The sequence below is a fragment of the Astatotilapia calliptera genome, chromosome 16 (genome assembly GCF_964374335.1).
Source record: "Astatotilapia calliptera chromosome 16, fAstCal68.1, whole genome shotgun sequence".
Lineage (NCBI taxonomy): Eukaryota > Metazoa > Chordata > Actinopteri > Cichliformes > Cichlidae > Astatotilapia > Astatotilapia calliptera.
The window spans coordinates 22,984,693-22,996,738 of NC_137437.1; the positions used below are offsets into that span (position 1 = coordinate 22,984,693).

Consider the following 12,046-nt stretch of genomic DNA (forward strand, 5'->3'; position numbering starts at 1 on the left):
TAAATGCATGCACAACACACCAGAATGGCTACTAATGTGTTACAGTGTATGTAAATGGTACAGGCACAGGGCTTCATGTGTTTTACTACAGTAGTTTGAGTACGCAAGGATCAGTACTAATGGATTCTTTTAGTCTGAAGGTAAACTGTAATCATCTGTAATCTACCTTAATATCATTAGTGTTCAGTAATGTCCCTGTGAAACTATGTTAACCAGATAAGACGTCAGTTGCAGCTCTTCATATATTGCAGCGCCATCTAGTGTCCTTAAAGGAACATAAAGTTATAACACGGGTATATTTCCTATCAGATAGCTCCTGATAAGTTTTTATTGTAGCACCAACATCGTGCCTGAGAAATTTTCCAGAGGAAATTAAAAGGTTGATTTTTTTTGTTTGTTATTTATTTATTTTTTTAAAGAAGAAAAAAAAAGATAATTCCACTGATGTAGATGTTAGTACTGGTTGACATGCAGTTATCATTCATACCCAGTGAAAAGACACAAGGACACAGAGCTTATAGCTTTAGGAGTGGGGTCCTAAAGCTATAATAAAGCTACCCGTTCCTGAACTGGCTGCTTTGTTATTTTGCCATGCAAAACACAAAGGGAATTGTTCTCAGCCTACATAATACATAGTATGACAGCATGTTGTTAAAAGCAAGGCGTCATAGGGTGGCTTTGGTGGCAGGATTCCCACTTAGCCTGCACAGTTACAGACTTACATACTTCTATTTTGTCGTTTTTGTGTTTTTTGTATGTTCACATGTGTAAATAACCCCAACAATAGACAGGTATACACACAGGAATGCAGAAAAGTTATGTTACTTAGCTACTGATATTTAAATTTTATAATTTAAAATCTATAACCACATTGAATTTTCGCCTCTGTTTTTAACTTCCAAGTGTGCTTGACATATTTGGATCAAGATTTAATCTTGTTTATTTTTATTTCATTTATAATTTAAGCATTGAGATATTTATAGTATATTAAATGTCTCTATTTATGAGAAAAATAATAACTACTAGGTCTCACTGATAACGGTGATAACAAAAAGGGGCCTGCCAGAACAGGTTTTGAGGCGAATCGACAGACTTTAGGACCCAGCTGATGACTAAATAAAAATCACGTGGTAGTGCTACTGAAGCGGGGAGGACGTTGACTCAATGCTTCCCCCTGTTAATAATAGACTTGGAGTGAGGTGAAAGAAGACTGTATATGTTTGCATCTATAGCTGTTATAGATGTTTTAGGTTTAACCGTCACAGGTAGGCAGCGGACATGGCTGCTGCTGCTGCCTTACTCCTCGCTGCACTGACTCTTGCCTGTTCAGATGTGAATGGAAATTTGGTAAGAATGAAACTAAAGGTTTTTTTTTACAGTAGTTCAGTCAGCTGATCTTTCGTTTTTTCCCCCTGCCTCTCTCTACTTCCTTGAAAGGTTCGTGCAAAAAATATATAACTTTAACTATATATAATTTCTGTAACCTTTTATATGTGCACACATACATAGTTTACCTACAGTTGTTCTCGCAGCATCATTAATAACTGCCCAAGCTGCTACCCAAGTTCAGTCCTGAGAAATATGCAGTGGAAGTTATAGACAGATTATCAGCACTTTGACTCTCATAGCAGTTACCGTGACTATATTGCAGGCCTCTGGAGAGAGATCTTTCTCTATAGACTACAAAAGAAACTGTTTCCTGAAAGATGGGAAGCCTTTTCAGTACATCTCAGGGAGTATCCACTACTCCAGAATCCCACGGTACTACTGGAAGGACCGACTCGCGAAGATGTACATGACTGGACTGAATGCCATCCAAGTGTAAGCCGACCCCATCGCAAACATTTAAATATAAATGTTTTTCAACTGGATTGTTTGTTGGCCTTTATAAACATTGTACATTTACCATGTCTGTATACACAGATATGTGCCCTGGAACTTCCATGAAACGGTACAGGGAGTTCAAAACTTCACAGGAGACAGAGATCTGGAGCATTTTTTGGATCTGGCCAACCAGACGGGTCTGCTGGTCATCCTGCGTCCTGGACCGTACATCTGTGCTGAATGGGAAATGGTGAGAACAGAGGTCATAACATCCACATCCCAAAGGTGCTTTGTTGGATTGAGATATTGAAGTCTGGTGATTGTGGAGAACATTTGAGTACAGTGAACTCAACGCCACCCTATTAAACCACCAGCAGCATTCTGACCTGTTGATACAAGGCAGCATGGATACAAGCATTTATTTTACTTAAACCAAGTTTAGAGCCTACCATCCAGCAGAAATCAGTACTCATTAGACCAGGCGACATTTATCCAATGTTCTGTTTTCCAGTTTTGAACAATCTGCTTATTGTAGCCTCAGTTTCCTGTTCTTAGCTGACAGGAGTGGCACCCGTGTGGTCTTTACATGCCCAACTGCTTAATCTGTGAATCTGTTTTACATGTTCACAGATGCTCTTTGCATACCTTGGTTGTAACAAGTGGTTATTTGAGTTACTTTTGTCTTCCTATAAGCTTGAAGCACTCTGGTCATTCTGATGGGCCAGAGAACTGCGGCTTACAGGTAAACTGCAGTCATGATTATGTTGTAAAATCAGAGTACATCAACCGATCTGGCACCAACAACTACGCCACGTTCAAAGTCACTTAAATCACCTTTCTTTCCCATTCTGGTGACCAGTCTGGTTTTCAGTAGGACATTTTCTCCGTGTCTACGTGGCTAAATGCATTGTGTTGCTGCTGTGTGATTGGCTGATTAGATATTTGTGTTAATGAGCAGTTGAGCAGGTTCACCTAATGAAGTGGCTGGTGGTATATATTACTATAACTGTAGTAGGATGCACACATTTATGCCATATTTCATATATTAAAAATACAAAGTTAAAATGTGTGGAGGTATTTTTTTACACTGCTCTCCAAATCCCTGTGGTGAGATAAAAGAGGCTGGCTAATCACATGATTGCCCACGTTTCTGCCTTCATTCTCTTCTAATTTTCTCTTGCAGGGTGGACTGCCTGCCTGGTTACTTCAAAAGCCAAACATCATACTGCGCTCTGCAGACACAGGTAAAACATGCACCTATGACCCTTTTTGAAATGTATTGCTTTATGAACATTATCTGTTTTCTCCCAGATTACCTGCAGGCAGTCAGCAACTGGCTTGCTGTTCTCCTCCCCAAAGTGAAACCTTGGCTCTATGTTAACGGGGGAAACATCATTACTGTCCAGGTAGAGTTCTAAGTGGGTCGCTATAAAGCTTTTTAAGAGTTAGTGTATTATTATTGGATTTGAAAATATACAATCTTAAATGCAGGTTGAGAATGAATATGGGAGTTACTACAGCTGTGACTACAACTACATGCGTCACCTGCGCACTCTCTTCCGCTTCTTTCTGGGCGAGGACGTCATCCTGTTCACCACTGATGGAAACACAAACAAGGAAATGATATGTGGGACTCTGGAAGGATTATATGCCACAATAGACTTTGGGACAGGTTGGTATTGTGTGACGGTGTCCAAAGATAAAACATCATCTTCTTGTTCTTTTAGAGATCGTTGTTATTTCTACATGTTCTTTTCTCAGACACCAACATCACTGAAGCCTTCGCCCGGCAACGACGATTTGAACCTCGAGGACCCCTGGTTCGTTACATATCTATTCACTAAACATAATCCTAAGAAGCAGGGGCTGAATATACACAATACACACTCACTGGCCATTTTATTATGTACACTTGTGTATTCTAATGACATTCAATTAAAAAAGCTGCAGAAAAAAATTCTGCTGATGTTTACAGTGGGTGGTGGTGCATTACTAATCAGTTACTTTTAATTTATTGATTGATATAGAAATGATTTAAAACGGAAAAGCTGAGCTCTTTACCTTTCTTCCTGGATACACTTAGAGTAGCTTTGCATGATTCACAGTTCAAAATAATCCTTATGAATCTTTCAGGGTGTTTCTCCATCACCTTCTAAAACAAATCTTTTTTAGGTGTGTCTCGTTCTGGACGACTTCCCCTTTAACAACTTTCTTTTTAATTGTCTTTGTCTTAAAGGTCCCCTTTCATACAAAGACAAACCTCATAATAGGCTCAGGTAGGACAGCTATCTTACATGACCAGCAGGGGTGGAGTCAAAGCAGTTAGAGAAAAGAAAGGCACAGTGAGGTGGACACAATATTTGAATGCAATGCAATCATGTGCAGCACTTCCACCACCTGCTATTATGTCAATAATGTACTATAGTTAAAACCTCTTTCACAAGTAAAAATGAATTTGTAACTCGTTCGTATGATTTCACAGGTATATGTGATAAAACTGTTTTAAATTACGTTGCAGGTGAACTCAGAGTTTTACACTGGCTGGTTGGATCACTGGGGAGATCAGCATGCTGTGGTTGATGCTCAGAAGGTCAGCAGAGTGCTAGGAGAAATGCTAACCATGGGGGCCAACGTCAACATGTATGTCTCCACAAACCCCCAAATCTTCCTCTCTGTAGAAACACATTCAAATAATAAAACTGTGTTAGTATACTAATGTAAAAGCCTGATCCAACAACCACAACAACTGGTTTATTTTCCCAGCTTATGAGCTTACCTGCAGTATCAGTGGCATGAGTCATGTTTGAATCCAACTGAAGATGCGGATTTTCATACCTCTCTTTTAAATTACAGCGAAAGGCCACTGTCCATTTACAGCTACTCATTTCCTACTTCATGCCTTTGTCCTTATACCATACTAGAGAACCTTTGCATGATCCAGAGTTCAAAATATTCCTTATTTACTTGAATTTACTGAAACAGGAGGTAGGTGGGAAATCTGTGATCACAGCCAGAGCTGTGCCTGATGGAGGGATTCCCACTCATATCATACAGAGCCAAGACTAGCCTTTGGCTCAAAAGTGTTACACTGATCACACATTAGAATCTTTAACACGGTGTGGCATGACAGGCCTTCTTTTTTGAAATGTTTGAACTGGATTAAGCTGACAGATTAACAGACATAAGGAGAGGTAGATACTTTTACTGCCACCTGTTTTATTCTAAAATGGGCATCGGTGTACAACCTCACTGTGACCCTGTGGGGATAAGCGGTTAAGAAAATGGACGGATTATGTTTTCTTATAGTTTTCGGATAAGCTAGGTAAATTTGGCTAAAAGGACATCACAGTGCCACTGCAATCAATGTAATGATCGTTGGGATCCTTTAATTTGGATTAAATAAAAGCCAGCAACCTCATCCTTTAAGACACCACTGCTAATTTCCTCTGATATTACACTCTACGTCTCTTTCTTCTCAGGTACATGTTTGAAGGAGGAACAAACTTTGGCTACTGGAATGGTAACTTATTGACAGAATCTCAGTATTCATTCATTCATTGTCTCAGTGCCAGATTATATCACAGTTTTCATGTTTTAGAGGCAGATAAAAGCTCAGTTTGCAGTTTAGTGATCTCTAGTAACGCTCTGTTGTTCTCACTAAGGTGCTGATCATGACACCAGGTTTCGCTCAGTAGTCACAAGTTATGATTACGACGCCCCGCTGACTGAGGCAGGAGACCCCACAGAGAAGCTCTTGGCTATTAGAGATGTCATAAAGCAGGTAGAACTGATTGAACAGCCACCTGCTAAGGCTGATGTCCTGATTAATCCATGATTAATTCATCACCATTTCTCATCAGTTTAGAGAGATTCCCTCTGGCCCCATGCCACCAGCAACTCCCAAGTTTGTCTATGGCTTTGTGACCCTGCAAAAGGTAGGATCAGTTCAGGAAATTAATCCCAATGTCAAGAAATATTTTTAAAAATGTTCAAAACTCAAAAAAGTGTCACTTTAACAGGTTGGGGACATTAGTGGCCTGTTGAACACCCTTTCACCTCTGGGACCAATCAAATCTCAGTATCCTATTACGTTTGAAGAGGTGAAACAGGTATGGGGTGTCTGAGGGAAACAGTGGGGAGAGCATTATTGTAGAAACACTGTAACTCTTGAACCATGGAGAACTTCTAGACTGTTGTGTCTGCAACCTGTGTTGTCTATTGTGTTCAGTACTATGGATACGTGCTATATCGGACCACACTGCCGCACAACCTCTCAGAGCCCACACCACTTATCTCTCCACTGAATGGGGTTCATGACCGTGCATATGTGTCCGTCAATGGGGTAAGGCCTAACTGTGAACTTTTGTTGATGTCCTCGTCAGGGGAAAAACGTTGTAGGTTAAATCTGAGCTTGTTTGTGAAGTTTCAAATATAAATGATGTTGTATCAGTTCACGCTTTTGGAAACATACAACCGTTTGAACAGGTTTTCCAGGGCCTGTTAGAGAGAGACACTGTGCTGGTGATGAATGTCACAGGACAGCAGGGGGACACACTGGACATCCTCGTAGAGAACATGGGCAGGGTTAACTTTGGCAGCAAGATCAATGACTACAAGGCAAGGCAATTAATAGAGCAAGCAAGCAGAGTACAAGCATTTAAAAACATACATTTCCCTGCAGCTGTTTGGAAGTTGCAGCAAGTAAAACCATGGACTACGGGTTTTAAATGGTAAATATTGTGTGAATTTCAGGGCCTGTTGAGCAACTTGATCCTGGGTAAAGATGTTCTGACTGACTGGAAGATTTACCCTTTGGACATTGACGGAGCCGTTACTGGTGGATGGCCTCACGGCAACAGCCGAAAGTCTGACCCTGCTCCTCGGAGAGAACCTACACGTGGACCAACCTTCTACATGGGGACTTTGCAGCCCAACGGCTTAGCATGGGACACTTTCCTCAAGCTCAATGAATGGACTAAGGTAATGCTGACTATATTTGGGGACATTTTGGACCTGGCAGACTTTATTCTTTTGTTTATTTACCCCACGTTTCTAGCAAGGAATAAAATAACTGTATTCTTCTGGATGTTTCCTTTTCCTTCATCAGGGTCAGGTTTGGATTAATGGTGTGAACCTGGGACGATACTGGCCAGCCAGAGGGCCTCAGCAGACTGTCTATGTCCCCGGACCCCTGCTTAGCACCACCCTGCCCAACAACATCACGGTGCTGGAGCTGGAAGGAGCTCCAGGACACTCGAGGGTTCTTTTTATGGACCGACCTCAGCTCAACATCACGCCTATAAAGCTTTGACGGAGCCCACTGAATTTTGAAGTATTACATTTTCTTCACATTGCAGCTCTAAAAATAATTATCAGTCTAACTGAAGCACAATAGTACTCTGAACAAATGATCTCACCTGAAGGAGCTGCTACACAACAGTATTTCTATGGCATATGAGACAATCTGATGTCAGCAGTTTTAATTTTTGACACAGAAACACTAAACACTCAATTACTTGCTGTTACAATATTCACCAAGCCTGTGCAAAAGAAATATATGCTGACTGTTGTTTTTAATTATTGCTTTTCTTTTTGCCTGATTACAGATGCTGTAAATAAATTGTACATTGATTTTATTACATACAGTATATGTATCCGAGTGTCTAAAATCACCTGCCACAATAAAATTAAGGCAAGTCAAAGCCTAAAAAAAGCCAAATTAACCAGTACTTTTAATGAGGTAGACTCCTCTCCAAGTAAAATAGTTCCTAGATGGACACTAGGTCTTTCCTGGAGGAGCATTTGCTTTCCGATGCATTTGAACACAGCGGGGAGTACAAAATGAATAATCCAGGTACTGAAAAGGGATCTTCCCAAGCAGAGACTCCCCACACAGCCAGCACCTCCTGTTGACAAAGACAAACCCACAGAAGAGTCACACCGTATTTCAGTGCAGCTTTTAAATAACTTGCTATTACATTATGCATTAGCTCAGCGAGAGGATGGCTCTTGAGAGACGTACTTGATATTAGAGATGCTGGCTCCTGTTGCAGCAACCTGCGCTGCAAATCTCTTCTCTGCTGCCAGAGCTCTCTATAATCAATAAGCCAAATATGAACATTTCCAAAAAACAGCCTCTTACAAGGAATCAGCTGCAGACCTTTAGCAGTAACCTACCTTTTCACGATCAGTCAGAGATACAAACTGCTTCTTTTCCTCTGCCTCCAGCTCTTGTTTCCTCTTTTCCTCTTTCTGCTCTTTTTCTCGCTGTTTTTTCTGGGCCTTCTGGGCCTTTTTCTTTTCCATCTTTTTCAGTTCAATCTCTGCCGTCAGCGGCCCAGGGATCTTTAATTGCACAGGAGTAAGACACTTAGTCAAATTACCAGCTTCCGTTTAATGCAATACATGTTCAAAGGTGCACGAGTTTAACCTTACCTGGGCCTTGCTGTAGTCGTATTTGTCGGGATTATCCCCCATATATTTCCGAAAGACGTTTCTTGTGTCTTTGTCAGGGGCGACGATGTACGGTGTCTGCCCTTTATTATCCCTGTAAAGGAATAATGTAGAGATGGTAATTAAACCTGGGCAAGGTTTCACTGTGTTCACTTCAGCTGCTACACAATCACACTTTTACAACGCTTGACGATAATATTCTTGATACCTGCAGGAGGGGTCTGCTCCTTCATCTAGGAGGAGGCCGATCGCTGCCTTTTGTGCAGCAGCTGTGGCAACATGCAGTAATGTGAACCCTGAAGCATCAATGGGTTTATTGAGGAGAGTATGAGGACTTGAGGCATCAGAAAGTTTGCTCTCCAAATGCTCTTGACCCTCTGACTTTTCCACAGGGAGCTGGAGGAGTGTGCGCAGAGCTTCCACATCCCCAACCTTGCAGGCAGTAAAGAGTGCATCCCTGAGGCTATACTCACATGACTCTTCAACAACATCTATAAAGAAAGAAAGCTTAATGTTGAGTTTTCACACTTGAAAACAATGCATTACACAGCTTTTGCAAGACTGAGAAACAAGTGGAAAAATATAGATTTAAACCCCTACTCACCATCCACTTGTTTCTTGCTCTGTACCTTCCTTTTCCTCTTGCTCTTTGACTGCACTTCTTGAGGGAGATCTTCTACTGGTGTAGCCTCTGGCAGTTCCTCTTCTTTACCTTCTGCTTCTATGCTCTTTGGATCAGTCCCAAATGAATCTGGTATTTCATAAATTTTGCAGAACAATTGAGTAATAAACTAGCATGCCTTGGATTCCACCTGCGATGAGATAGTTGATCAGATCTACCTTCAATTGGAATTTTAGCTTCCTCCTTCTTTCGTCTCCTCCTCCTTTTGTGCCTGGAGGGATGGATTTCACACTCCCTGAGGTCCAGTGTTCCTAATGTCATTTCCACCATCTCCAGTTGGATCTCCCCACACTCTTCTTCATCAGTGCTTTCGCGGTTTTCTTCAGCTGATGCAAGCAATAAATTTGCAGTCAGGTTTACTAAGTTTAACATTATTATTTGATGCTATAGTTTATCCACCGAGGTCAACAGAGAGCTTACAGACCATGTTTAAACATCTTAAACCTACCTTTCTCTTGATCTGTGTTTAGTTCTGCTGTGGGTTTAACAGCTTTTTTCCACAGCTTTTTAGTTGGACTGAAGACTGCAGAAATGTCTGTGTCTTTCCCTGAAAAAAAGATATTACTGATTGTGCGATAAATATACCTAAGCTGCATAAACATGTGCAGGAGACATGTTATTATTTCAAGCACTTCGTGCTTCTTACCATACACATGAACAGTAGAAAGGACCTCATGTACCCTCTGTACCTCTCGAAAAGTTGCCCTGCGTGTTGCAAAGGGGATTGTGCAGATCCTGGGATCTTTTTTATCAAGGGGACCTCCTCGACCACCAAAAAAGATAGTTTTGTTGTAGCTGGGAGCTCGTATGAATATTTTAGAGGCCCCTTTCAAGTGTTCGGCCCAGGTTACAAGAAGGTCCTGAATGTCCTGCAAAAAGTTAAAAAAATTTAAATAAAAATCCAGGTTAACAAAAAATAAATAAAAAAGAATACTACGTCATCCTATGAGTGAGGCAGAGAATTTAACCACATAGCCAAAACGAAATACTTGGCTCCATGGCTACACTACCGCAACCTCACAAAAGTACATGATCTATTCTTGGAGGAGAAAAACTAATGAATCAGCCAAAGGAATCTTGAGCTTTTATAGCCACTGTTTGAAAAACATCAACCAAACTTTATGAAGAAGAACAGATAAGGCATGGCTTTCACTCAAAAGGCGATCTGATGGAGCGCAGTATGACCTTGACTAGCGCCGCCTCATTGTGTCGTCGCAGTGCAGCTCCTGCAGATTTTGGTGCGTGACTGCGGTTCTGAGAATCTCTGAGTCCCTGGGCAGTGCCTCGTTTTGCTCGCACTGTGTATCGGTGGAAGGTCTTGTGCAGAAGGACTTGTTTTCTGGAACATAAAATACATTGTGCTGGACGCTTCACATCTCTGTGAATCGGCTGTGTTGTTGTGCTTTAAATTTCAGCCATAATGTGTAATATGAAAGCATACAAAGCAGGGAAATAAAAAATTACCCTTCAAATACAGCACCAGCAAAATGACCTCCACCAGTCATGAGAATGACCCACGTAGTCTTCTTTGTTAAAGCTTTCAGAGAGGATCCTGCATCGTGTTCGTCATCCAACTGAAACTTTTCAGGAAAAATGACAAAATATTAAATTATATAAATCTAAAGTGGTTTTTTTGTTTTTTGTTTTTTTAACAGATTATAGATTTCATTGGACTGATCCTCACCTTTCCCTTAAGTATGCAGCGGTAGACTAACAGATAATCTCCCACTGAGTTCTGGAAAACCAACTTGCTGGAGAGCCGACCAGCTGTTAAAGGAGTTTCACCTGAGCTCTCCATGTCTTTGTCAGAGACCGTTCTGCTTTTAACTCCAGCATCGCTGTCCGAGTCTTCGTCCTCTGAATCGGACTCTGAGCCCGAGATACTTGATAAGTCTCCTGTAAAGTGACAACAATAGGTCAGTTGTTCCAACTGCTTCAGACCTTTTTTTCCTAGTTAAACTCCATCTTAGATGTGTATTACTCCAGTTTCCTCACCTGCACCCGTCTTCCTCTCAAACTCCTCCGCTGTGAGGGGCGGCAACATGGCCATCTTTTGTCTCAAGTTGAACCGATGCCAGTCAAGCTTGTAGTGCTCCCTCTGCAACACAAAGTGCATGTTCAGGCACCGGTTCTCAATGCATGAACAGATTGTAGAGTACTGCGTGGTTACCTGCTCCTCGCGGTTAATAAAGGGACATCTGCAGGCTGAGCAGACCATCTTCTCAGACACCTCTCTAACCAGGCTGGACTCGCCTTCTCGCCTGTCATCTTCAGCACTTCTATTTTCCACACCTGTGTGAGGAAAGACATTTATTCAACGACTGAATAAACTGGGCATCTTTTTCCCCACAACATCATATGTGTTCCATACATACAATCTGAGGCGAGGTCAATAATTACACCCTCCTTTAGGACGGGGTTCACCTCTCTCAATCCAAAAGCCTCATCATTCAAGCACAAATCAAAGATGGAGCGACAATCTTTGCGGGTAGTCATCGTTTGCTGGTTGGTTTATCTCATCTGTAATGGAAAGAAAGAGAAACCTGCTATAAGCTGTAGCTGGCGATCCCCTAAAATAGTGTTTGGCTGGGGCAGATCCACGACAGTTAACTGAACCAGATCATTAACACTTACTCTCCTGCACGAATCATAAGAGCAGCTGGCAACAACCTCAAGCCTATATTTATAGTGACAGTTTTGATCTACAAGGCTAACCCAATTTTGCTAATGTAAACATAAGTGTGTGCTCTTTGAACGACACGTTCAGCCACAATCTATTTAAAACACCGACTCTGTCCACTTCCTTAAACGGGACTTTAAGGACATTACAACTACTAAAAGTTACAATGAACTACTGGGAAAATAGTAAACGACTTACCATAAAAGGAACTGACAAAAAGCTGAGCCAACCTTAGGGTAACATGTGATTACGCTGACATTTCTACGGAAGCCCAAGAGCGTCATGAATGCTTCAGCGAGTGGCGTTCAAAGACCAAAGGTTGTAAATTAGCCGATCTTTCCTTTCAAACTGCTTTCACCGCGTTTCAGCAACGTGCATATATCACTGCAGATATGCAGATTACACTA

General features: G+C 41.4%; 2 protein-coding genes across 3 annotated transcripts; one reads left to right on the forward strand and one right to left on the reverse strand.

Moving 5' to 3' along the window:
• The first annotated feature begins 1,162 nt into the window (after positions 1–1,162).
• On the forward strand, positions 1,163–7,537 carry glb1l (galactosidase, beta 1-like). Its single transcript, XM_026145237.2, has 16 exons — positions 1,163–1,347; positions 1,652–1,821; positions 1,924–2,074; positions 3,008–3,068; positions 3,136–3,230; positions 3,316–3,496; positions 3,586–3,644; positions 4,343–4,464; positions 5,304–5,344; positions 5,487–5,605; positions 5,685–5,759; positions 5,844–5,933; positions 6,053–6,166; positions 6,310–6,441; positions 6,577–6,804; positions 6,932–7,537. The coding sequence occupies exons 1-16, from the start codon at positions 1,279–1,281 to the stop codon at positions 7,133–7,135; spliced, it is 1,911 nt and encodes a 636-aa protein (XP_026001022.2). The 5' UTR covers positions 1,163–1,278; the 3' UTR covers positions 7,136–7,537.
• Positions 7,290–11,977, reverse strand: ankzf1 (ankyrin repeat and zinc finger peptidyl tRNA hydrolase 1). Of its 2 annotated transcripts, none has more exons than XM_026145235.2 (16): positions 11,838–11,977; positions 11,335–11,479; positions 11,130–11,251; positions 10,955–11,057; positions 10,644–10,855; positions 10,424–10,539; positions 10,145–10,298; positions 9,606–9,828; positions 9,408–9,506; positions 9,118–9,285; positions 8,882–9,028; positions 8,486–8,768; positions 8,260–8,371; positions 8,002–8,169; positions 7,847–7,917; positions 7,290–7,730 (listed from the first exon to the last, which is right to left on the reverse strand). In XM_026145235.2, the coding sequence occupies exons 2-16, from the start codon at positions 11,453–11,455 to the stop codon at positions 7,604–7,606; spliced, it is 2,226 nt and encodes a 741-aa protein (XP_026001020.1). In that variant the 5' UTR covers positions 11,456–11,479; positions 11,838–11,977; the 3' UTR covers positions 7,290–7,603. The 2 variants fall into 2 exon arrangements, with proteins under 2 accessions (XP_026001020.1, XP_026001021.1); XM_026145236.2 differs by lacking the exon at positions 11,838–11,977 and adding an exon at positions 11,594–11,733.
• Between the last annotated feature and the right edge of the window lie 69 nt (positions 11,978–12,046).